The sequence below is a fragment of the Hemicordylus capensis genome, chromosome 2, assembly GCF_027244095.1.
Source record: "Hemicordylus capensis ecotype Gifberg chromosome 2, rHemCap1.1.pri, whole genome shotgun sequence".
In the NCBI taxonomy this organism is placed as follows: Eukaryota; Metazoa; Chordata; class Lepidosauria; order Squamata; family Cordylidae; genus Hemicordylus; species Hemicordylus capensis.
Genome location: NC_069658.1, coordinates 235476935 through 235501297, shown reverse-complemented (window position 1 = coordinate 235501297; position 24363 = coordinate 235476935). Strand labels below are relative to the sequence as shown.

General features: G+C 45.5%; 1 protein-coding gene across 1 annotated transcript; it reads left to right on the top strand.

Annotated features, from left to right (window-relative positions):
- Positions 1-1897: 1897 nt before the first annotated feature.
- Positions 1898-17132, top strand: LOC128341569 (vomeronasal type-2 receptor 26-like). Its single transcript, XM_053287840.1, has 4 exons — positions 1898-1971; positions 7415-7706; positions 14691-14817; positions 16180-17132. The coding sequence occupies exons 1-4, from the start codon at positions 1931-1933 to the stop codon at positions 17088-17090; spliced, it is 1371 nt and encodes a 456-aa protein (XP_053143815.1). The 5' UTR covers positions 1898-1930; the 3' UTR covers positions 17091-17132.
- Positions 17133-24363: the final 7231 nt, after the last annotated feature.

The following is a 24363-nucleotide window of genomic DNA, read 5'->3' as shown; positions in this document are numbered from 1 at the left end:
GGGTGTTTCAGGTTCGGGCCAAAAACCAAACAGAAAAAAAGTAAAACACACTACCCTACTAAAAAGCCCCAGGTAAGGTAGCCTTGCCTCATTAAAAAAGGTGCTCCAGGCCTCTGATCATCTTGGTTGCCCTCTTCTGCACCTTTTCCAGTTCTACAATGTCCTTTTTTAGATATAGTGACCAGAATTGTACGCAGTATTCCAAGTGTGGTCACACAATAGTTTTGTGTAAGGGCATTATAATATTAACTGTTTTATTTTCAATCCCCTTCCTAATGATCCCTAGCACGGAATTGGCCTTTTTCACAGCTGCTGTATATTGAGTCGACACTTTCAACGAGCTGTCCACCACAACCCCAAGATCCCTCTCCTGGTCATTCACCGACAGCTCAGATCCCATCAGCATATACTTGAAATTGGGGGTCTTTGTCCCAATGTGCATCATTTTATACTTGCCAACATTGAACCGCATTTGCCACTTTGTCGCCCACTCCCCCAGTTTGGAGAGATCCTTTTGGAGCTCCTCACAATCTATTTTGGATTTCACTACCTGAAAGAGTTTGGTATCATCTGCAAATTTGGCCACCTTGCTACTTACTACTGCTTCTGGGTTATTTATGAATAAATCTTTCAACCAGTTAGCAATCCACACATGTACTTGTCCCCTTATCCCATGACTGCTAAGTTTCCTCAGGAGTCTTTGATGAGGAACATTGTCAAAAGCTTTTTGGAAGTCCAGGTATACTATGTCAACTGGATCACCTTGATCCACACACTCGTTGACACTCTCAAAGAAGTCCAAAATGTTGGTGAGGCAAGATTTACCTTTGCAGAAGCCATGCTGGTTCACTCCCTGCAGTTCCTGTTCTTCTATGTGCTTTACAATTTTATCCTTGAGGATGCTTCCCATCAATTTGCCTGGAACGGACCTTAAGATAACCGGCCTGTAATTTCCCAGATCGCCCCCCGGATCCCTTTTTGAAAATTGGTGTTACATTTGCTACTTTCCAGTCCTCTGGTACAGAGCCCGATTTCAGGGATAAGTTATATATTTTAGCAAGGCGGTTGGTGATTTCACATTTGAGTTCTTTGAGGACTTGGAAGGATGCCATCCAGCCCTGGTGATTTGGATGAAGTCGTATCTTATGTTACAGCTTAATTTTGTTATTTTATTATTATCTTATAAATTGTATGTTTTATTGTTCATTAGTTCTTATGCTGTATGTCTTGGTCCATGACTGTAAATTTAATAAAGTAAATACAGTAAAGTAAAATATGCTGAATCTTGATTCTGTCGTGTCTTCTAAGATGTTAACTGTCCACCCTAGTTCATTCTCCTTCTCCCCCTCCTCCCCTCCCTCCACTTTACTACACAAGTGCACAGAACATGCTGGAAAGACCCCTGAGCCGGGTGGCTGCTTTTTAGCCTCTCGATCGGGGGTCTCGTTGTGAGTTGCCGCGCCGTGGAGCTGTGCCACAGCAACACATGAAACCCCGATTCGCGGTGTGCTCACACTGCTAACCTGGGCTAAGGGGAGGGCTATACTCATATGTTACTGAGGTGCTTGTGATGGATACAACAAATGTTCCCTGACTCCTAGCCCTTTTACTGGAAACAACCACCCTGGTTGAAGATCTGTGTATATACTATACACATCCAGCATTCATACATAAGTGTCACGCTTGCTAACCAGAGGTGTTCACTGGTGTGTACAACTTACTACTCACCTCCCAATATCCAAACCACCGACCCAGAGACCCTCACTTCAGATCCTATCCCTATCCCTAACCATCCCTGTCATAGGCTCATCCAACTCCTATCAGACTCTGGGAGCTACCAGTTAGACAGTTTAACTGCCACTCTGTGTGCCATTCTAAAGCCCCTCTCTAAGGAATCCCACCTGGAGGGCGTCCCCTTGGGCTTCAGAAAATGATGGACAGCTCTGGAGCAGCTGCCAACTATCACAGATGGTCAGTTGGAAGAGGAAGGAGACAGAAGATGAGAAGCTGCTCATGAGAGCAAGGTGTTCTGAGTGAACCAAATGTTCCAGCTGCTCCCCAGAATCTTGGGTATCAGAACAAATGCCAAAGTTATTTGGTCCCCCAAATCGTTAGCAACCCCAGTGTTCTCCCCCATCCTAAATAGCTTAACAAGGGCATGGGATAGAAACCACACCGTCATAGAAAGCCTATTCATTTCTGGGGTGGTTTTTCTCCCAACTGACGTATGATGGGAATGGGATAGAAATCACCCCACTATGGAAAGCCCATTCATTTGGGGGTATATATATATTTGCACCACTCATAGCCTTTCAGCTGATTTCTCTTATATGTAGATTCCATGTTGGACATTGTTGTATTATATAGCTGTGTGAAGAATTTACTTGGTTTGGTGTTCATAGAGTTAATTGATTATTTATGTCTGTGAGAGAATTTCTGAGACATACTTATGGTTGACAGATTTAGCTGAGATAAGCCACAGAAACTGAGGCTTGATACGTTTTTGTGGATTTCTCACTCACTCTGAGGAAATCCACCTAAGGATGCAGTAAGTCCACCTTAAAAAAAACAAAGAGAGAGAGAGAGAAAAGGAAATCCTTACGGCACCCCCGAACCAGGCCCCAAAGACTTTGAATTCAAACCAGGCTGGGCCCCCCATTCAGTTTACCAAAGTCAAACATACCTGGTTCGGTTCGAGTACAGTATAGACTCAGACTGAAACAGGCAAATTGGTTTTGTGCCCATCCCTAGTATTAAGCGGATGAAATAGAGCTACTTATAGACAAAGAAGCTGTTTCTACAAACTTGTGGGAAAGGGAAAGGGGGTTCCCCACTGTGACTACAGGATATGAATGTAGATTATCAAACAATAACAATGTAAGAAATGTGTATATTCAAAATAAGAAATATGTATATTCAAACATAGTGAAAAAGTGTACAATCAATAGTTAATGATCCATGACATGAACATAATAAACAATGTACAAAAAACCTTCTCACAATATGAAATATAAAAACAGAAGCATATGCATTAAGGAAGGAGGGTGAGGTAGGCAAAATGGACTGCAGGATGGAGTGGGCAAAGTCCCATAACAAGTTCAAAACCCAGATGGAAATGGCACATGGCCAAAACACTGCATAAGACGTAGTGTCCGAAGAAATGTGAAATTCCTCAATGGCAGGATGTTCAATGCTGAATCAGTGATAAACGCCCACTGCAAGTCCAGGAAAGAAAAACACTCTGCACGAATAAAAAATGATTCATGAAGAAAGGTGGAACGGCTCTTCCAGATATACCGTTTCACCCATAGAGCTTTGTCAGCCTCCGCAACATTAATGTTGGTGCCCCATTTCTTAAACAAGAATCAGGAAACAACAGTTAGATGAAAGTTTTTCTTCTGTAAAATTTCCAAATTCAATCAAGCCCTTGCTGACCCATGTCAAACTCTATAGCCACATCAATGAGTTCTTGCAAACATGTTTTCTCCAGCTGTGCACCTGTGCATGAAGCCTCACAGGGAGTCTGGGAGTTAGCAAAGATTATTCTCCCCCTTAGAATTGACAAAATCATAGTGATTTATTCTCTCCAAAGCTAATGGCATCTTGTCTAAAGGTTGTTGCTGAAACAAAAAACATAAGCATTGGAACCAAGAGGCAGGTACGGCACCTTCTTGCAACTATGCCTGAAACCACTGCTACATAAATGCCTCCTGTGCCAATGGACATTGGGGCTTAGATCAAGGCAGGGCAGGGATTCTGCGGCTGTGAAGTTGAGCACCACCAAAAGAGAAGTCCTGGCTGGATTCCATCTTTACTAGTGAAGTCAGTGCAGCCTCCATCTTGCAAGAGAGTTTGGACTTCTGGGAATCAGCTAGATCTGAAGACCACTGGAAAAATGACCACAACAGGTGTAATCCCTAGACTGATGCTGTTGTTGCTGGTGCCTGTAGCCTGTGAGAGGCTCGAGACAAAGTGCCCACAGACTTGGATAAGGGAACAGACAGACCCTTTGAATTATTACCGGGCAGGATACCACCTCATCAGTGGAGTAGTTTCTGCAACACTTGCCATTTTTCAGCCACATGTCTTCCAAGAGCCGCCCACTACCAGATTTCCCTGGTAAGTTATTCCATGATGGTGATGGTTGTCCTGCTGCTCCATCCGCTTCTGATTTCATGACCTCCAGTTATCTCAAATTGCTGGGACTTTCCGAATTATCTTGTAGCTCTCCTTGCTAAATCAGTGTTCTCCTGAGGCCCCACAGGTGACCAACTAGCTGGTGCCATTCTTTCTTACAAATGCAGAAAGGAGAGATGAGCTGGGCATTAAAGGAAACTCAGACCCACCAACTATCTGTAAACAAGGTCAAAATGCCCACATCCTGTCCTGCACACACACACACACACACACACACACACACACACACACACACACACACACAGAGACGTCGCACACAACTTCACATATACACGAATGGAGTTTGAACTGCTGGTGACTGAGCAGAAGTGGGATCTTGAAGTTGTGGTGAACAGTTGTGGTGCGGAGAGGAGAACTGGTCTTGTGGTAGCAAGCATGTCTTGTCCCCTTAGCTAAGCAGGGTTTACCCTGATTGCATATGAATGGGAGACTTGATGCGTGAAGACTGTAAGGTATTCCCCTCAGCGGGTCATAGAGCCGCTCTTGGAAGAGCAGAAGGTTCCAAGTTCCCTCCCTGGCAACATCTTCAAGATAGGGCTGAGAGATTTCTGCCTGCAACCTTGGAGAAGCCACTGCCAGTCTGTGTAGACAATACTGAGCTAGATGGACCTATGGTCTGACTCACTATATGGCAACTTCCTATGTTCATTGAAAGTGTTAGCCATGGGCATGAGTAGTGAAAAGGCAAATTCTATGCTAGGGGTCATTAGGAATGGGACTGCAAATAAAATTGCTATTACTATAATGCCCTTAAACAGATCTACAGGCCACCTAATGACACAGCAGGGAGGCAACCTGCCTAGAGAGCAGGAGGCTGTTGGTTCAAATCCTCACTGATGTGTTTCCCAGAATATGGGCAACTCCTATATTGGGCAGCAGCGATACAGGAATGTGCTAAAAGGCACCACCTCATACTGCACAGGAGAAGGCAATGGCAAACCACTCCTGTATTCTGCCCAGAAAACCACCTGGCTCTGTGGTCACCAGGAAGTGACACTGACTCAACAGAATAATCTTTTCTTTCATATACAAATCTATGGTTTGGCTAATTTGGACGACTATCTATAGTTCTTGTCACTCTAAGTAAAAAGGACATTATAGAACTGGGAAAGGTGCTAAAAGGGCAACCAAGAGCACCTTATAAGGCAAGGCTACAACCTGTGGGCCTTTTTAGTTTAGGAAAAAGGCAACTAAGGGGAGACGTGGCATGATAGAGGTATAGACAGTAATGCCTGGAGTGGAGAGCTAGAACCTTTCCTCCCTCTCTCATCACAACACTTGAACCAGGGGTCATCCCATGAAACAGATGGTCAATAAATGTAGTACAGCCCCAACAAAAGGAAGTCCTTTTTCACACAGAACCATCATGATGATAGCCACTGGCTTGGATGCCTTTAAAGGGGGCTTTAATCAGTTCATGGAGGACAAGTCTATCCATGGCTACTCGTCCTGATGGCTACAGGCTACGTTCAGGCTTATAGGCAGGATGCCCCTGAATACCATTTGCATGGGAGAGGGCATGCCTAAATTATATATGTATTAATTTATTTAAAATATTTATACCCCGCCCCTCCAGTGCACTACTGCTTGGGGCGGCTCACAACAATAAGATAGAGATACAATAAAAGTAAAAAACAACAACTATTTTTTAAAAAGTCAGGTTAAAAACCACAATTATTAAGTTCAAATTAAAACTGAAAATTATAGAAAGCTAAAGAAGCTAAAAAACCTACCAGATATAACCAAATAATGATGGAGCATTAAATAATCTCCTTTAAAAGGTGCATTTTGAGATGTTTTTTAAAAACACAGAGGGAGGGAGCATGGCAAAGCTCTTCTGGGAGGACGTTCCAAAGCTGAGGGGCTACAACCGAAAAGGCTCTGTCTCCCATACCCGCCAACTGGATTTCTGTTAGTGGCAGGGTCATGAGCAGGGCCTGAGATGATGAGGCTCTGGCAGATTCAAATCTCTTGCCTGTGGGCTTTGCAGAGGCATCTGGTGGGCCACTGTAGGAAGCTGGATGTTGGACTAGATGGACCTGGGGCCTGATCCAGCGGGGGTGTTCTTCTGTTCCTATGCCCTTGCCCTAAGCAGACAGCCCATCCAACCCCTGCCCAGTGCCCGCCCACCTGTAGCTCAGTAGAAAGGGCTCCTAAGAGAGGGGCTGTAGCTCAGTGGTGGAGCATCTGCTTAGCCTGCAGCAGATCTTGTGTCCAATCCCTGGCAGCTTTGAGTAGGGCTGGGAAAGACCCCGGTCTAGAATACTGGAGAGGTGCTGCCAGTCAGAGTAGGCAATGCTCTTCTGGCTCCATATGATGCCCAACACGGACCTGCCCTGTTCTTGTTTTAAAGTGGGAAATTGCTCTTCGCCTTACCACAGAGCACTGCTGGCTTCAGCACTGCCACCGCTGGCCATGCCCCCTGATGCAGACACCAGCAACACGGGGCTGGGATAGCCAGGCCAGCTCCATTCCACCTCCATCGCACACTACCTTCCCCAATTCCCAAGTGCTTTTCTTCTATACTGCCTGATATAGAAAACTCTAGGTGGTGTACAGATTAAAAATATAAAATATAAAACATTTAAAATTCATAAAAACATAAAAATCACAATAGATAAAAACACACATTACAATTTACAATTTAAATTTCGGTTAAAAGCCTGGGAAATGCTACCTCCTTTGAGGGTTGCATTGAAGCACATAAAAATGCCACAGTGAGTGATTATAGTAACAATGTCCTTTGCATGCCCAGAACATAAGCAGCTGGGAGAAGAGGAATGTGGAAGGCAGGATGGAGCCAGAGAGCAGCAGGAAGGTGAGGTGATGCCTCTGCGTTTTGTGGGGTGGGGTGAGATGCCTTCGTTTATCTTCCTTGGCACAGGTGCTGCCTGCAGCTATCACCTCCCCTTGCCTCAATAGCAGCCCCTGCAGCAGAAACATCTTCTAGCTCAACACATATGAGCAGTATACATGGCTGTTGTGCTCCTTGCTTTGGACCTGTGACAGATGCATTCATGCTATTGAGAAATGCATGCAAAGATGTAAATGCACAAAGATCATTCCAAGATAATTGGTTACAGTAAGCAACCTGTGTTTCTAAAAAACCCAAACCAAAATATACATATTGTCAGGGGAAACCCATGGAATTAAAGGATCAGGAATCATTTGTGCTGAATGAAGGATGTCAATGTAACACAAACACATTTTGTTTCAGGAGAACTGACATGAGGCACTGGAACATCCTTTCCTTCTTATTCGCCATTCAGGAGATCAATCAGAACCCCAGATTCTTACCCAACACCACCCTGGGCTACAACGTCTATGACAACTATTTTGATGCAAGAAAGTCTGCTGATGCCATGGCAGACCTGCTCTCTACTGGGCAAGTGAGTGTTCCAAACTACAGCTGTGGAAGGCAGAAGAATCTCTTGGCTGTTCTCGAAGGGGCTGACTCAGAAAACTCCATCCAGATTTCAGTGATGTCAAGCACGTACAAAATTCCACAGGTAAGGAGAAGTGCGGCACAGGCTCAGTCTAATTCTTCCTTTTAGTGGTTGCATCCAGTTTATGGAATAGCCTCCCCAGTGAGCTTCGCCTGGCTTCATCACTTTGTTCTTTTAGATGCCAGGTAACGACCTTTTTGTTCACTCAGGCATATTAAATTCGGGTTTTCAGATTTGATCTGATTTTTAAAACTAATTTTAAAAGGAGTTTTTAAGCTGCTTTGTATTGCATTTTGAATTTTTTTCTACCTTTTTTGTCTGTTAGGATTTAATGTGTGATGTGCTTTTATTTGTGCAATGTCATCTCTACTCAAGCAGAGTTCTGAGGTTTCCAGAGCAATAATATACCTTTCTGCTTGCTTGGTGAATGTGGGACAAATACACAGCCCACTTGAATATTATTGGGAGGCCCAAGAAGTTGGCGATCCCACAGTTTAGGCTAGCACTTCAGGCTGCCGGATCCCCTGCTCCTCCTCACTGCCATTTATCCCACATGCAAGTCTTGTCATCCTTCATTGCCAGTCTGCCCACTCCTTGTTTCGAAGGTGCATCCACTTGCCAGAGTCTCAGCCCCACTGTTTCTTCCTCTTCTTCACTTGCATATTATTGTTCTCTATTATTGCTCTCTCTCTCTCTCTCTCTCTCTCTCTCTCTCTCTCTCTCTCTCCTGCCACACTGCTACTTCAGGAGCAACCAGCACCTCACGCACCCTCCTGTCACTCTCTTGTGTCTCTTCTGACCCCAGCAGCACCATGCTGTCTGCTTAATCTTCATGCTAGGGAGCCAGTGGCAGACAGAGAGCAAAGGAAATGGGTGGATGAGCCAGCCAGCCAGCCACTCTCTGCTCTGAAAACAAAAGATTTGGTCTTTGCAATGAAAACAAACCAAACCATCTCCCTTTTCCTTCCTAGGTCAGTTATGCTTTTGCTTCTCATGTTCTGAATGATAAAGCTCAATTCCCGTATTTTTACCAGATGGTCCCCAAAGAGGGACACCAGTACCCAGGAATGGTGAAATTGCTCCTGCATTTCGGGTGGGCCTGGATCGGTCTCATTGCTCCGGACACTGGGAATGGAGAAATCTTCATCAGGACTATGACACCTTTGCTCACTAACAGTGGTATTTGCATTGCTTTCTCACTAAGCATTGAAGGACTGGATACAGACACTGTGTGCATCCCTTTAAATTTGATCCTCAAAGGGAAACAAGCCAATGTGTTTGTTTACTATGCAGAGACCAAATCTTTTGGAGATGGGATATTAATTGTACAACATGTAGTGGAAATATTGATAAATCCCATTGTGGGGAAAGTCTGGATCACAACAGCTTGGTGGGACCTCACCATAGAATTGATGTACAATCGTGTAGTTTTCAAGCACATTCATGGTATTTTTTCTTTCTTTATCCAGTCAAATAAAAGGACAAAATATAATGATGCTCATTATTATTCATTGTTTTTCCATCCGATGAAACACTTTTTGGAGAAAGCATACCAGTGTTTTGATCCAAAGTATGTGTTTATGAAAAGATGGACAAGATGCAGAGAGAATGAGACACGGGAGAACCCACCTCAAGCGATGGTTGAAAACACTCTCTCTCTAGACAGCTACAGGATATATAACAGTGTCCAGGCTGTGGCGCATGCCTTAAATGCTGCGTATTCATCCAGATCCAAGTGGAGGGTGATGGAGGAGGGAGACAGGTGGAACCTTCAAGTAGTTCAACCATGGCAGGTATTCCCTTCCAGATTGCTCCCCCAGAAATTAATCAGCTGTGCACAATCCTTGTCTTGGAACATTTTCCGAATTAGGCCCAGTTATTCTTTTCCTTCCTTTGATAAGGTGCCAAGAACCATATATCAATTTTGACAAGGAGCAGATGAAATGAGACTTACAGTCTCCTCCTCCTTACACCTTTTGCATGATCTACCACCCCACATTTCATTAGCTGTAATATCTCCAAAGACTCTCTGGAGAATTGGCATCAAGCCACTTGTCTCTTGATTGCTTAGAGGCCACCTTCTAGGTGTTTAGCCTGAGTTTGACTTTGTGCAAGAGTCTTTATAATACCCAGTAAAATGTTAATTTTCCATTTATTTGTCTTTGTTTAGTCTAGATTCCAGTATATCAGCTTTTTCAATACAAGCTTCAATAGTCCAATAGTCCAGCATGGTCCAAAAATAGGCCAGAGTAACAGTGAGGTGATATTCCTGAGGTAAGCCAAGCAGGGAATCGCTCTGAGGGAGTTTTTCCAAATGACGACTTACTCCTGCTTCACTACTCTTAGGGTAGTGGGGAGTTCATACGAGGGAGGGATTTACAGCTACTCCAATAGAATAGCAGCAAGGTGCCTTTTATAGAGCCAACTGATTTTTTCATGATGATTCAGGATGATTGGACCTGAATACATTATTTATTTATAATTTATTATTTGTTCGTTTTATATACCGCCCTTCCAAGAATGGCTCAGGGTGGTTTACACAGAGAAACAATAAATAAATAAGTATAAATAAATAACACAGGAGTGTTTTAAAAAAGCTGTGCTTTGGGAGAGTGCTGAAAAGGGCAGTGCCAGATAGTCCCACATGAGATGGAGGTGTGCACTGGCCCCTCTGCACCCCCCCTGCCTTCTCGCCTCCTCTTTTGTCCCTGCCAGTCAAAGATCAGGGGTTTGGGATGAGAACATAAGAACAGCCCTGCAGGATCAGGCCTAAGGCCCATCCAGTCCACCATCCTGTTTCACATAGTGGCCCACCTGATGGTGGTGGAAGCTTACGGGCAGAAGTTAAGGGCATGCCCTCCCTCCTGCTGTTACTCCCCTGCAACTGGGACTCAGAGGCATCCTGCCTTTCAGGCTGGAAGTGGCCCTTAGCCCTCCAACTAGTTGCCGATGATAGACCTCTCCTCCGTGAAGTTATTCAATCCCATCTGAAAGCCTTCCAGGTTTTTTGCTGTCACCACATCTTGTGGCAGAGAATTCCACAAGTTGATTATGTGCTTTGTGGAAAAAAATACTTCCGTTTGCTGGTCCTAGATTTCCTGGAAATCAATTTCATGGGATGACCCCTGGTTCTAGTGTTATGGGAGAGGGAGAAGAATTTCTCTCAATCCACTTTCCCCATACCATGCATGATTTTGTAGACCTCTATCATGTCTCCCCGCAGTCATCTTTTTTCTAAACTAAATAGCTCCAGTTGTTGTAGCCTTTCCTCATAAGAAAGGTGCTCCAGGTCTCTGAACATCTTGGTTGCCCTCTTCTGCACCTTTTCCAGTTCTACAATGTCCTTTTTTAGATGTGGTGGCCAGAATTGTATGCAGTACTCCAGGTGTGGTCTCACCATCGTTTTGTAAAAGGGCATGATAATATTAGCTGTTTTATTTTCAATCCCCTTCCTAATGATCCCTAGCAAGGAATTGGCCTTTTTCACAGCTGCTGTATATTAAGTCGACGCTTTCAATTAGCTGTCCACCACCACCCCAAGATCCCTCTCCTGGTCAGTCATGGACAGCTCAGATCCCACAAACGTATACTTGAAGTTCGGGGTTTTCGTCTCAGTGTGCAACACTTTATACTTGCCAACACTGAACCGCATTTGCCATTTCGTCGCCCACTCACCCATTTTGGAGAGATCGTTTTGCAGCTCCTCACGATCCCTTTTGGATTTCACTATCCGAAAGAGTTTGGTATCATCTGCAAATTTGGCCACCTCGGTCCTTATCCCTACTTCTAGATCACTGATGAATAAATTAAAAAGCACCGGTCCCAGTGCATATCCTTGGGGGGACCCCACTTCTTACTTCCCTCCATTGTGAAACCTCTCCATTGATACCTACCCTGTGTTTCTTGTCCTTCAACCAGTTAGCAATCCACACATGTACTTGTCCCCTTATTGCATGACTGCTAAGTTTCCTCGAGAGTCTTTGATGAGGAATCTTGTCAAAAGCTTTTTGGAAGTCCAGATATACTATGTCAACTGGATCACCTCGATCCACACACTTGTTGACACTCTCAAAGTGTTGTGACAGCAGCACAAACTATCTTGTGAAACCCCTGGGTGCCCTTATCATGTTCCTGGGCGCTTTCCAGATTGCTTGCAGCCACCGTGTCACACAATGTATTCCTTAAGTGTGCTTCTGAACTGCTTGTGCAGTCCCTGCGCTGTATGCAAAACTCCAAAAGGTTTGCGTGGCAAGATTTACCTTTGCAGAAGCCATGCTCAGAACTCTCTACAGGCCATTCCTTTTGCCCTTTCACAGATATATAAAATTAGTGGTGTGGTGATATTCCTGAGGCAAGCTCATATGTACATCGCTCTGTGGGTCCCTCTTTTTGCCCCTTCACAGGTGGACAGCAACACAAACTATCTGGTAATAGCCCCGGGTGCCCTTATGTTCCTGGTGGCTTTCCAGATTGCATGCGGCCACAGTGCCACACAATGTATTCCTTAAGTGTGCTTCCGCACTACCTGTGCAGTTTCTGCGCTGTAAGCAAGATGCCGTTCACATGTCCTATGCCTTCTTTCAGATTTTGTGGCTGTGTTGTAGCCCTATAACACCGCATATGAATCGCATAGAAATAGCTGTTTTTCCCGGTTGTAGATTACAATGGATTTCAACTGTGGTTTGAATTTGGCACACAAAATGTTACAGCTTACGTTACTGGTTGTGTTGTAAGGCATTGGCAGGATACCTTTGCACTGATAGCACCATTTCTGCAGCACTCCTCTCTACTGATGATCTCAACTTATTTTTACTCACTGTGCATTTTCATTGAAGGTCAAACATCATGTACCCAGCTAAATACGAAAACGAATATGATTATGAGAAATATTTATATGCCTCTCTTCAACCAAATTTCCCAAAGCATTTTACATAGATATAAATAAATACATCAATAAAATAATTTAAATAAATAAATAAATGCCCCCCCCCATCCCCAAAAGACTCACAATCAAGAAAGAAGCAATGTGATGGATACCAGCAACAGCCACTGGAGGCGTTTTGGGGATGGATAGGGCCAGTTGCTCTCCCTCAACTAAATAAAGAGAATCACCACTTCAAAAAGGTGCCTCTGCGCTCAGTTAGCAGGGGAAAAACATGTAGTTTTTAGATAATCGCTAAGTAACAGCTGTTTCATCAAAAATAAATGCTCTATTATTTTATGCAAAAAAACCAGAAGTACTAATATGACTTCTCTATGGTCAAAAGTAATGTCAAAATGGCATTTATATGTCACACCTCCTGCGGTGCATATTCAAAATATACGTAATTGAATAACTGAGTATTTGACGCCGTCTGAAGGTGCCCCAAGGCTGCACGAGATAGTAGGACTGGTCCAGTGCACGGAATGCTCCATTGGGTGGGAAAATAAGAGTATCTCTCCCGTGACCTCTATCAGGGTTTCTAAATGTTTGGTTCCCAGATGATGTTGGACTACTACTTCCATTGGAAACAAGAGAAGTAGGACTGCATGATTGTTTGGACTGGAAAGGGGTCTCTGTCCTTCCGCAGCAGTCCCGTCACACAACAGCATTGGGGCTGCCTTTCAGGTTGTGCAGCTGCCTCACTGGATACCTAACATCGAGGCAGGGCTGCCACTACATGTTGGACAGTCATTATTTCTATGGAACTGGCTGGCTCTGTTTCAAGGGAGATTCAAGCTCAAAACTGGCAGATCCGAGATATCCAAAGCAGTTTCCTATTTTCTAAACGCAAAATGTTTTTCCCCCATCACTCTAGCTTTACCCTTATTTAGGAAGCTTCTGGTTTGACAATATTTCCACGGATAACATATATTTGGATAAGAATGGGGACCTGGCAGCTGACTTTGATATTGTGAATTGGGTGGTGTTTCCTAATACATCTGTGGTAAGAGTGAAATTTGGGAGTCTAGAGAGACAGGCATCCCAGGACCTCAAGTTCACCGTTGACCAGGATGCCATTGTGTGGCCTGAGTGGCTTAATCAGGTGAGGAAAACCATTGGTTGCACTCTGTTTAATGTCTCTTAACCTTGGAGAATGCATTAAATAACTAAATGATGAATGAGACAAAAAGCTCTGAGTCTGTTTGCTAGTATCTTGTTGGTTTGCAAGATAAAACAGCTGGGAGCAACAATGGAATAAAGGCACAGGATAGCATACTGGGACATGTGCACAGAGATGGCCAGTGAGCAACAGGCATAATTTGTTTAATCATGTCAAGGCCAGATCGCCCAGATCAGTGGTGGAGTAGCAACCAGAGAAGCTGAAGCCTGAAATGTAGCAAGCATGCAGCAATCATGTTCCTGGTTGCGTCAAGCATTTGGGTCAATACAAAGGACAAGAAATGGTCAAGGAAGTTGCCTTATAATGACCCCATCTCTCCCTGTCAATCTCAGCTGCTTTTGGCCATCTCAGATCTGAGCCAGAAGGCCTTTTGCAGTGCTGCTACCTAAATATTGCCTTCAAAAACAGTTCTGGAGTCCCTGAAGTTGTTTTCACAACCAGCTCTGCCTGGGCTAGAGCAGCCCTACCCAGGTAAAGCTGCGCATGAGAACTGCAGGGATCCTGGTGCTCTGCGGCCAGGTAGGCTGAGCTTTTTAGTGGTAGGTAGGATGGCGTGCACCCTTCTCCCTCACCTCTCGGTCATATGGGTAGTTGAGCTGACCGCACAACAGCTCCTTTTGGGCTGCCAGCATCCATTTTAATGATAGAGACCGGGGGCGGGAGCAACATGGCCTCTAGCATTTCCACAGTGTGCCATGCTGCTCGTGCAGTGCATTGTGGGATTCTCAGAGGCCAGGCTTAATTTCCCCGGCCTCCAGATTGCCATAGCACTCACCGTAGCTGCAGTTGTGTGGGCTGTTGAGTGGTGTGGCTGGGAGGGAAAGGAAGTAGTGTAGGGGAAGATACCTGTGATCCTGCCTCCCCCCACCCTTCGCAGCTCCACAGGTAGCAGTGATTACTTCCCTAATACAGTTTGCTTGATGCTCCTTCTCTCTGTGATTAGACCCTGCCTAATTCCCGGTGCACTGAAAGCTGCCGTCCGGGGTACGTCAAGGTGATTCAGGAAAAAATGCCGGTGTGCTGCTATGATTGTGCTCCATGCACAGAAGGAACCATCTCCACTCAGGAAGGTACTGCATCCAGACCAGGGCTGAGGGAAGCAGTGTTCCTTGTAAGAGGGATTCCCAGTTGTTGCTGACTACAGCTCCCACAATCCCTAGCTGCAATGGCTTATGGCTAGGGATTATGGGAATTGTAATCAACAACATCTTCAAAGCCCTCTTACAGGGAACATTGGAAGGAAGTTCTTGGGAAAGAGGGGAAATGTACACTCAGACATTTTCTGCAAATGTTTTTGTAGGTTTTTAAAAAAAGATCATTTCTTGTTTTGTTTATGATTCATACTCATTGGGGCTATTCACAGGTATAGGTAAACTGGGCAAAGGAAGCCCAGCACGATTTTGCCATCACGTGTGAACTTCTGGGATCCTCATGGTTCCTGGTAGTAGCAAGGCGGCAAACCCGCTTAGGGAGCCCACCTTCAAAACGAAGTTAAGGGAGCTATTGCTCCCTTGACCTTCTTTTTGCAATCATTTGCCAGCCCTGGTGCTCAGTTAACCTCATTTTGTTATTCGTGTGTTGCCGCGGGGTGTGGCGACACATGAGTAAGGCTTCAAGCAGCTCCCTGACTTGATGCTCCTGTGCAGCTCCCTGACGAATTGTGCAACTCTCTGACTTATTGTTTCATTGGCCTGAGCAAAACTTCAGACAAATACTCTGCACAACAACAAATATTTATATACCATTTCTCAACAACAGTTTCCAAAGCGGTTTACATAGAGAAATATTAAATAAATAAGATGGCTCTCTCTCCCCAAAGGGATCACAGTCTAAAAAGAAACATGATAGGTACCAGCAACAGTCACTGGAGGTATTGTGCTGGGGGTGGATAGGGCCAGCTACTCTCCCCCTGCTAAATAAAGAGAATCACCCCGTTAAAAAGGTGCCTCTTTGTCCAGGTAGCAGGGATCTGTACAGCTCCCCTAGCACCATGTAGAGGCAATTGTACCCACTGTGCAGTGCTCCACTTTCCCCAGTATTGATGTGTGCTCCCCATAGCCCTCTTGAGCCCTAACTCCATTTGAAGGTGTGCATGGTGGAGCACTGGGAAGTGTAGCCCTTCCCAGTGGCTTCCCCACAGAGCTCTACAGAGAAAGCGCTGGGACGGTCTACACTTCCACATTAACCTTCACAGTCCATACATACCATCTAAGGGGGCACTGGGGCATGACAGGGCTCTGTTTCTCCTGATGGAAGCCTAACCCTAACAGCCCATCATGTGATCAAGTCGCAGCACACTGGTGGTGGGGAGACAGGTGTGCTCACATCTTTAGCATGAGAGGTGGATTGGTGAGTAACTTGATCCCAAGACTATTAGGAATCTGAGGAAGGTGTTAGTGATCCTGAACTTGCTCTTGTTTCCCCCCCGCCAGATACAGAGCATTGCAACAAGTGTCCAGATGATCAGTATCCAAACAAGCACCGAGATCAATGTGTTGCCAAGAATATAAATTTCCTATCCTATAAAGAAATTGTGGGGATAAGCCTAGCTTCTTTTGCTCTATTCTTGTCGCTAATCACAGGCTCTGTGTTTGCAATCTTTGCTAAATACATGGAAACTCCACTGGTCAAAGCCAACAACCGGGACCTCTCCTTCATTCTCCTCATCTCCTTCTGGCTTTCCTTCTTGTCCTCCTTTCTGTTCATTGGCCGACCTGGGCAGGTGACCTGCCTTCTCCGACAAACGGCCTTCAGCATCATCTTCTCGGTTGCCCTCTCTTCTGTGTTGGCCAAAACTATCACTGTGGTGGTAGCATTCATGGCGACAAAGCCAGGGAACAGGATGAGGAGATGGGTGGGGAGGAGTCTGGCCAACTCCATTGTCATTTCCTGTTCTGGTGTTCAAATTATCATCTGCATTATTTGGCTGGGAATCTCTCCACCTTTCCCAGACTCTGACATGCACTCGCAGGCTGGACAGATCATCCTGCAGTGCAATGAAGGGTCTGTTGCCATGTTTTACAGCGCCCTTGGCTACATGGGCTTCCTGGCTGCCATCTGTTTCACAGTGGCTTTCCTAGCCAGGAAGCTGCCTGGGGCATTTAATGAAGCCAAGTTGATCACCTTCAGCATGTTGGTCTTTTGCAGTGTTTGGGTCTCCTTTGTGCCTGCCTATCTGAGCACGAAGGGCAAATACATGGTGGCTGTGCAGGTCTTCTCTATCCTGGCCTCCAGTGCTGGGTTACTGGGTTGCATCTTTATTCCCAAATGCTACATTATTGTAGTGAGGCCTGATCTGAATACAAAGGAGCATCTAATGATGAAAGCTCAGGATAGCATCTGAGTGATGGGCAAACCAACTGGCCCAGTGTTGGCTTTAGAATTGGCCTTGGAAAACTAACCAATTATCCACATATTTTAGAAACTAGCAGTTCTCCCTCCCCCCCCAGTTGATCCGGCACCCTGCACCTCCTTCTCCCCCCCACCTTACACCACCTCCTTCCATCTAGGATTGTATCAGTGGTGGAAAAACCTCTTTGCGTGGGCTCACTTGCTGTCCAAATGACTTTGGGTCTCTCTGTGCACGTGCCAACATGTCATTTGGCACAAACGGTCATTGAGGCAGCAGGAGAGCCTGCGGAAGCAGAGGCGTAATCAAGGGTGGGTAATCACGTGCCCTAGGCGCCAGCTGAAGGGGGCACAGAAGTGCCTACCATCACATGCACAATTTTTTAAAAAAAATCAGCGGACGATGCTGCTGCTGCTGTGCGGTCCCACCATCATACCATGTTGCCGCAATCAGTGTCTCCCTCCAGCTCCAAGGCTGGCGGCGCCCCCCCCGCCTCCGCGCAGGCACTGCACCTTCGCACTTGTCTTGCAGGAGATCTCCAACTCCGATTGGGTGGCAGTGGCACACAGCATGGGCGGGCGCTCCCATTGGCTGGCACCTGCTGGGACAGCACAGCATGGCGCCCCCGTTCAATCTGCAGGTGCCTGCACGACCATGTGTGCGTTGGACTGGAGAGTGGACTGGAGCGAGAGAGACTAGCAGTTGGGCCTGGGCGTCCCATGCTAGGTAGTAGTTCTTTGTGTGTCTGCTGCTGCCGTTTTCCTTGCTGTTTTTATTTATTTATTTTTGCCCACCTGCCTGCTTGATTCTACTCTTGACCCCGCAGTCAACAAGTAAGTAAATAAAAATGGACTGACTGAGTCTCTCTCTGACTCTGTCTCCGTCTGTGTTGTGCCGTGTGCCCGCCTGAGCGTCTGTGATCTGGATGATGATCTTACTGACTTCATTCCTCCTCTCTAGGGATGTGCGGACCGGTCTGGCGGTCTGGCACTCCAGTCACGGGGTTCGGGGGTTCGGGATAGAACCGAACCACCCCCCTCCCCGGTTCCATCGGACTGGAACCGGACTGCCGGGTACGGTCCGGCCAGTCCGTGAAATTTTTTAAGAATTAAATTATTTTTAAAGTACCTTTAGACCCCTTGGGGGGCTTGCTGAGGCCCCGGGGGGGTGTGTCCAAAATGGTGGCTGTGCGCGCCTATGGAGGCCCCAAAGGGCCGAAAATGTTTATTTACCCGGCCGCAGTGTGCCGCAGCAATGATGAAGAAAGCTGGTGGGGGGAGAGGGGACCCTTGTGGATCCCCCTGTGGCCTCAGCAAGCCCCCCAAAGGGGCTAAAGTTAAAAAACGAAAAACAAAATTTTGCGGACCGGTCTGGGAAATGGACCGGACCGGGGGGGGGGTTTGTCAATGGGGCAACGGTCCGAACTGGGCCAGACGGTTCTATGCACACCCCTACTCCTCTCCCGCTCCCCTCCCAAGCCAAATGTAAAGAGTCCATCCTTGAAGCGGAGGGTCGATCAGGGCGCCATCAAGGGTCTGGGGGTTGGTCGGGAAACTCTTGGGTGTGCTGCAGGCAGGCAGCCCAGTCAGGTGTTTGCTAAGGGACCAGGACCGGGTTTGGTCTTTCTCTGTCTGTTTGGGGGTGGACTGGGAGTGACTGCGCCTCACGGAGGAAGGGGCGCGCGCACTGCATCCCCGCTGCAAATTTTGTGGGGTTTATTTATTTATTTTTTATTATGCTGCTGTTAATGTCAGCTGCCTGCCTGCACAGCTCAGAGAGGCTTGGGACAATGACAGAGGCAGAGGAGATGCAGCAAGCCAGGCCAAACAGATGGGTTTTTAGGGCTCTCTTGAAGGTCAGTAAGGAATTAAGATTACGAATTTCTGCTGGGAGTACATTCCACAGCCCGAGAGCAGCCACAGAGAAGGCCCGCCTGAGTCACCACCAAATGAACCGGTGGTAACTGGAGATGGACCTCCTCAGATGACCTTAATGTGCGGTGAGGATAATGTAAAAGAAGGCGCTCTCTAAGATATCTTGGAACCAAGCCATTCAGGGTTTTAAAGGTAATAACCAGCACTTTGTGTTTTGCCCAGAAACATATCAGCAGCCAGTGTAATTGTTTCAAGACAGGCATAATATGGTCTCTCTGGGTTGCCCCAGACACCAATCTGGCTGCCGCATTCTGAACTAACTGAAGTTTCTGGACTACGTACAAAGGCAGCCCCACGTAGAGTGCATTGCAATAGTCAAACTGGGAGGTTACCAGCTGATGCACCACCGTTTTGAGGTCATCCTCTTTGAGGAATGGGCGCAGCTGTCGAATCAGTCAAAGCTGATAGAAAGCACTCCTGGCCATGGCCTCCACCTGAGATACCAGGGTGAGGCCTGGGTCCAGGAGTACTCTCAAGTTGTGCACCTGCTCTTTCTGGGGGGAGTGTAACGCCATCCAGCACAGAGAGATCTAACTCATCCCTCAGATTCTCAGCCCCCACAATGAGCACCTCCGTCTTGCTTGGATTCAGCTTCAATTTGTTATCCCTCATCCAGCCCATTACTGCCTGTAGGCAGGCATTTAGAGAATGAGTGCCATTTCCTGAAGATGAAAAGGAGAAGTAGATTTGGGTGTCATCAGCATACTGATAACACCCAGCACCAAACCTCCTGATGACCTCACCCAGCGGTTTCATGTAAATGTTAAAAAGCATTGGGGACAGAATGGAGCCCTGAGGGACTCCATATAACAGCTCCTGTTTTGAGGAGCAACTGTCACCAAGCTCCACCATCTGGAATCTACTGGAGAGATAGGAATGGAACAACTGCGAGGCAATGCCCCATATTCCCACTTCCCCAGGCGATCCAGAAGGATACCATGGTCGATGGTATTGAACGCCGATGAGAAATTAACTTAATTGGAAATTAACTATTCTAAAACAAAAATCATGCAATTCAGCTCAAAATGTAAGAACTTTAGATGGGTAATAAATGGTCAGCAGATAGAACAACAGACCCAATATAAATATCTGGGTGTGACTTTCTGTTATAATGGCTCCTTATCTTCACATGTTAAGAGGACTGCTAATTTTGCTAAGCATTCCTCCCCTGCTATTTTGAGATTTGTTTGCTCTCAGGGTGGTTTTCATATGCCAGCTGCCATCAATTATTTGTAGTGCAACCAATTGCGCAGATGTTGTATGGGGCTCAATTAGGCCCATTTAAAGATTGTCTGATCCTTGAAAGGATTAAAATGTCCTTTCTAAGATCTTTATTTGGTGCATCTAGAAGTCTAGACGATTTGGTGCATCTAGAAGTACACCTAATTCAGTGATTCGCCAAGAATCATGTCTAATTAAAATTGAAGCAAGGGTCTGGATGTCAGCTATAAATTACAGGCTAAAAATTCACCTTATATTTAAGTTCCTTTCGATTGATCCACAACCTAGATGGTCGCTTACCATTCTGGAGAAACTTACCTCCGTGGGCTTAAATCCTCTTGCTCTACTAGAGTTAGGATTTGTTGGTGGAAAGAAGGCAGCACATTAAGAAATTGAAGATATTGAACTGCAAGCTGGAAGGGCTCTTTTGCCTCATTATTATTCACCGCTAAAAACAAGAGAAGGGTTTTTTCCTGGCTTGTTATTTTTATTCTATATCCGTAAATAAATATATGTGAGCCTTTTCGAGAGCGCGCTTCAATGCGATTCCTTCAGCTCTTTTAGTAGGGAGATATCAGCACCTCCCTGTTTAAGGTAGAAAATGCCCTTGTGGTGATATAGAAACTAGAGATCATATTTTGCTCCACTGTAAGCTCTATCATGAGGTTAGACAACGATTGAATTCTCCGTTGATACACAGCAGGGGGGCGGTCATCTGATGAGGCTCTTGTAAAATGTCTTTGGTCGGATTTGGATGAAGTAGTATCTTATGTTACAACTAAATTTTCTTATATTATTATTAGCTGCAAAAGTTCTATGCACTTATAAATTGTATGTTTTATTTTTCCTTAGGTTTTATGCTGTATGTCTTGTTCCATGACCGTAAATGTAATAAAGTAAATAAAGTAAAGTTAAAAAATGCTGAATCTTGATTCTGTCATGTCTTCTAAGATGTTAACTGCCCACCCTAGCTCATTCTCCTTCTCCCCCTCCTCCCCCTCCTCCACTTTACTGCACGAGTGCACAGAACATGCTGGAAAGACCCCCGAGCCGGGAGGCTGCTTTTTAGCCTCCCGGTCGGGGGTCTCTTCATGAGTTGCTGCACCGTGGAGCTGTGCCACGGCAACACACGGTCCGGAAACCTCAGTTAGTGGCATGCTCACTCTGCTAACCTGGGCTAAGGGGAGGGCTTTGCAAGCAGGTTACCTGCTTGTAAACCACTGAGCTCTCCCATTTTTTGCTGCTTCTGAGAATAGCCTCAGTGATTTACAGAAAAAGCAAAATATCCTCCCAGCTGTCCGATAGAGATTCCCTGCTGATAAAAAAACCAATAGCAACATTCCTGAAGGAATGGCTATAGTTGAGAACCCCTCCCAGCTAGCCTCCTGTGCTTCATTTGCCTTAATCCAAGTCCAGTGGTTGAGCAGAATAGTGACTGCATGTTTGGCTCCATAACTACACTTCTACATGGGCTAAAGCTTAGCTTAATTAAAAAAAAAATTGCAGGGAGGAACATTGATGATGGGTCCAAGCAATACGGGTGACATGCCCTAAGATCTGGGTAAAATTGTGCCATCAAGTCAGTGTCGACTCCTGGAGACCACAAAGCCATGTCCTTTCCTTTGGTCTACCAGGAGGTCTACCAAGAGGGGTTTATCATTGTCATGTCCCGCGCAGTTCGAGATGATGCATTTCAGCATCTTCCTATATCTCTGCTCTCTGATATAGGTGTTTCCTATAGTCTGGGAAACATACCAGTGAGGATTCGAACCAGCAAACCTTTGTTCCCTGGGCAAGTTACTTCCCAACTGCACCATTAGGTGGCTTACAAAATCTGGGTACTTCCTGGAAAATTGGGGGAGATGGCAATTGTAGATATCCATCACCAAAAAAGAGGAATTAGAAGACATTTTTCACCAAAAAGCTAGAAAGGTTTCTCTCTGCCAAAGCACTGGTTTCTATAATAATATTCAAACTTTAACAGAGGCTATACTCATATGTTACTGAGGTGCTTGTGATGGATACAACAAATGTTCCCTGACTCCTAGCCCTTTTACTGGAAACAACCACCCTGGTTGAAGATCTGTGTATATACTATACACATCCAGCATTCATACATAAGTGTCACGTTTGCTAACCAGAGGTGTTCACTGGTGTGTACAACTTACTACTCACCTCCCAATATCCAACCCACCAACCCAGAGACCCTCACTACAGATCCTATCCCTAGCCCTAACCGTCCCTGTCATAGGCTTATCCAGCCCCTATCTGACTCTGTGAGCTACCAGTTAGACCGTTTAACTGCCACTCTGTGTGCCATTCTAAAGCCCCTCTCTAAGGAATCCCACCTGGAGAGCTTCCCCTTGAGGTTCAGAAAACGATGGACAGCTCTGGAGCAGCTGCCAACTATCACAGATGGTCAGTTGGAAGAGGAAGGAAACAGAAGACGAGAAGCTGCTCATGAGAGCAAGGTGTTCTGAGCGAACCAAATGTTCCAGCTGCTCCCCAGAACCTTGGGTACCACTACAAATGGCAAAGTTGTTTGGTCCCCCAAATCGCTGGCAACCCCAGTGTTCTCCCCCATCCCAAATAGCTTAACAAGGGCATGGGATAGAAACCACACCGTCATAGGGAGCCTATTCATTTCTGGGATGGTTTTTCTCCCAATTGACGTATGATGGGAATGGGATAGAAATCACCCCACTACAGAAAGCCCATTCATTTGGGGGTAGTTTTCTACCCTCTGTTATATTTTTATTAATATCATAAAGATCATAACTGGTGAGGGGGCATACTTGTAGATCTATCGTGTACCAGAGTCCAGGTAAGAGTTTGACAACAAGAGTATAGCTGGGAGTGCAGTGGTTTGCTTGTTTACACACCCTTACACAGCTGGGGGTAGAAATCCACCCCCAAATCCAAATGAGTTTTAAGAGAGCTGATGAACTCGTAAGGCAGAGTACTGTGTGGTTTCCAAGATGTGTAAAGGTAAATGTTCCAGAAGGTAAACTCTACTCTCTCAATTGTAATATAGTTTGTGTGCCAACTATATTGCACCACTCATAGCCTTTCAGCTGATTTATCTTATATGTAGATTCCACGTTGGACATTGTTGTATTATATAGCTGTGTGAAGAATTTACTTGGTTTGGTGTTCATAGAGTTAATTGATTATTTATGTCTGTGAGAGAATTTCTGAGACATTGTTATGGTTGACAGATTTAGCTGAGATAAGCCAAAGAAACTGAGGCTTGATACGTTTTTGTGGATTTCTCACTCACTCTGAGGAAATCCACCTAAGGATGCAGTAAGTCCACCTTTAAAAAATAAATAAACGGAAATGCTCATGGCACCCCCAAACCGGGCCCCAAAGACTTTGAATTCAAACCAGGCTGGGCCCCCACTTCAGTTTACCAAAGTTGAACATACCTGGTTCGGTTCGAGTACAGTATGGACTCAGACCGAACCAGACAAACTGGTTTTGTGCCCATCCCTAGTCTTAAGAGGATGAAATAGAGCTACCCATAGACAAAGAAGCTGTTTCTACAAACTTGGAAGGCCTTCTAGGCATGCAGTTGAGGTCCCAATTGTGATTATATTTATAAACATTTGTACTCTTAAAGAATGAAAGTTTTTCTTCAGTAAAGTTTCCAAATTCAATCAACCCCTTGCTGACCCATGTCAAACTCTATAGCCACATCAATGAGTTCTTGCAAACATGTTTTCTCCAGCTGTGCACCTGTGCATGAAGCCTCAGAGGGAGTCCGGGAATTAACAAAGATTATTCTCCCCCTTAGAATTGACAAAATCATAGTGATTTATTCTCTCCAAAGCTAATGGCATCTTGTCTAAAGGTTGTTGCTTTAAGCATCAAAACCAAGAGGAAGATACGACACTTTCTTGCAACTATGCCTGAAACCACTGCTACATAAATGCCTCCTGTGCCAATGGACATTGGGGCTTAGATCAAGGCAGGGCAGGGATTCTGCGGCTGTGAAGTTGAGCACCACCAAAAGAGAAGTCTTGGCTGGATTCCATCTTTACTAGTGAAGTCAGTGCAGCCTCCATCTTGCAAGAGAGTTTGGACTTCTGGGAATTAGCTAGATCTGAAGA

Bases quoted from the DNA above. Each gene is read 5' to 3' on its own strand.
- LOC128341569 (XM_053287840.1), top strand. From the start codon at position 1,931: ATGATGGACAGCTCTGGAGCAGCTGCCAACTATCACAGATG. The intron at 7,707-14,690 runs GTAAGGAGAAGT...CTCTGTGATTAG, and splicing joins GCACGTACAAAATTCCACAG to ACCCTGCCTAATTCCCGGTG. The intron at 14,818-16,179 runs GTACTGCATCCA...CCCCCCCGCCAG, and splicing joins AACCATCTCCACTCAGGAAG to ATACAGAGCATTGCAACAAG.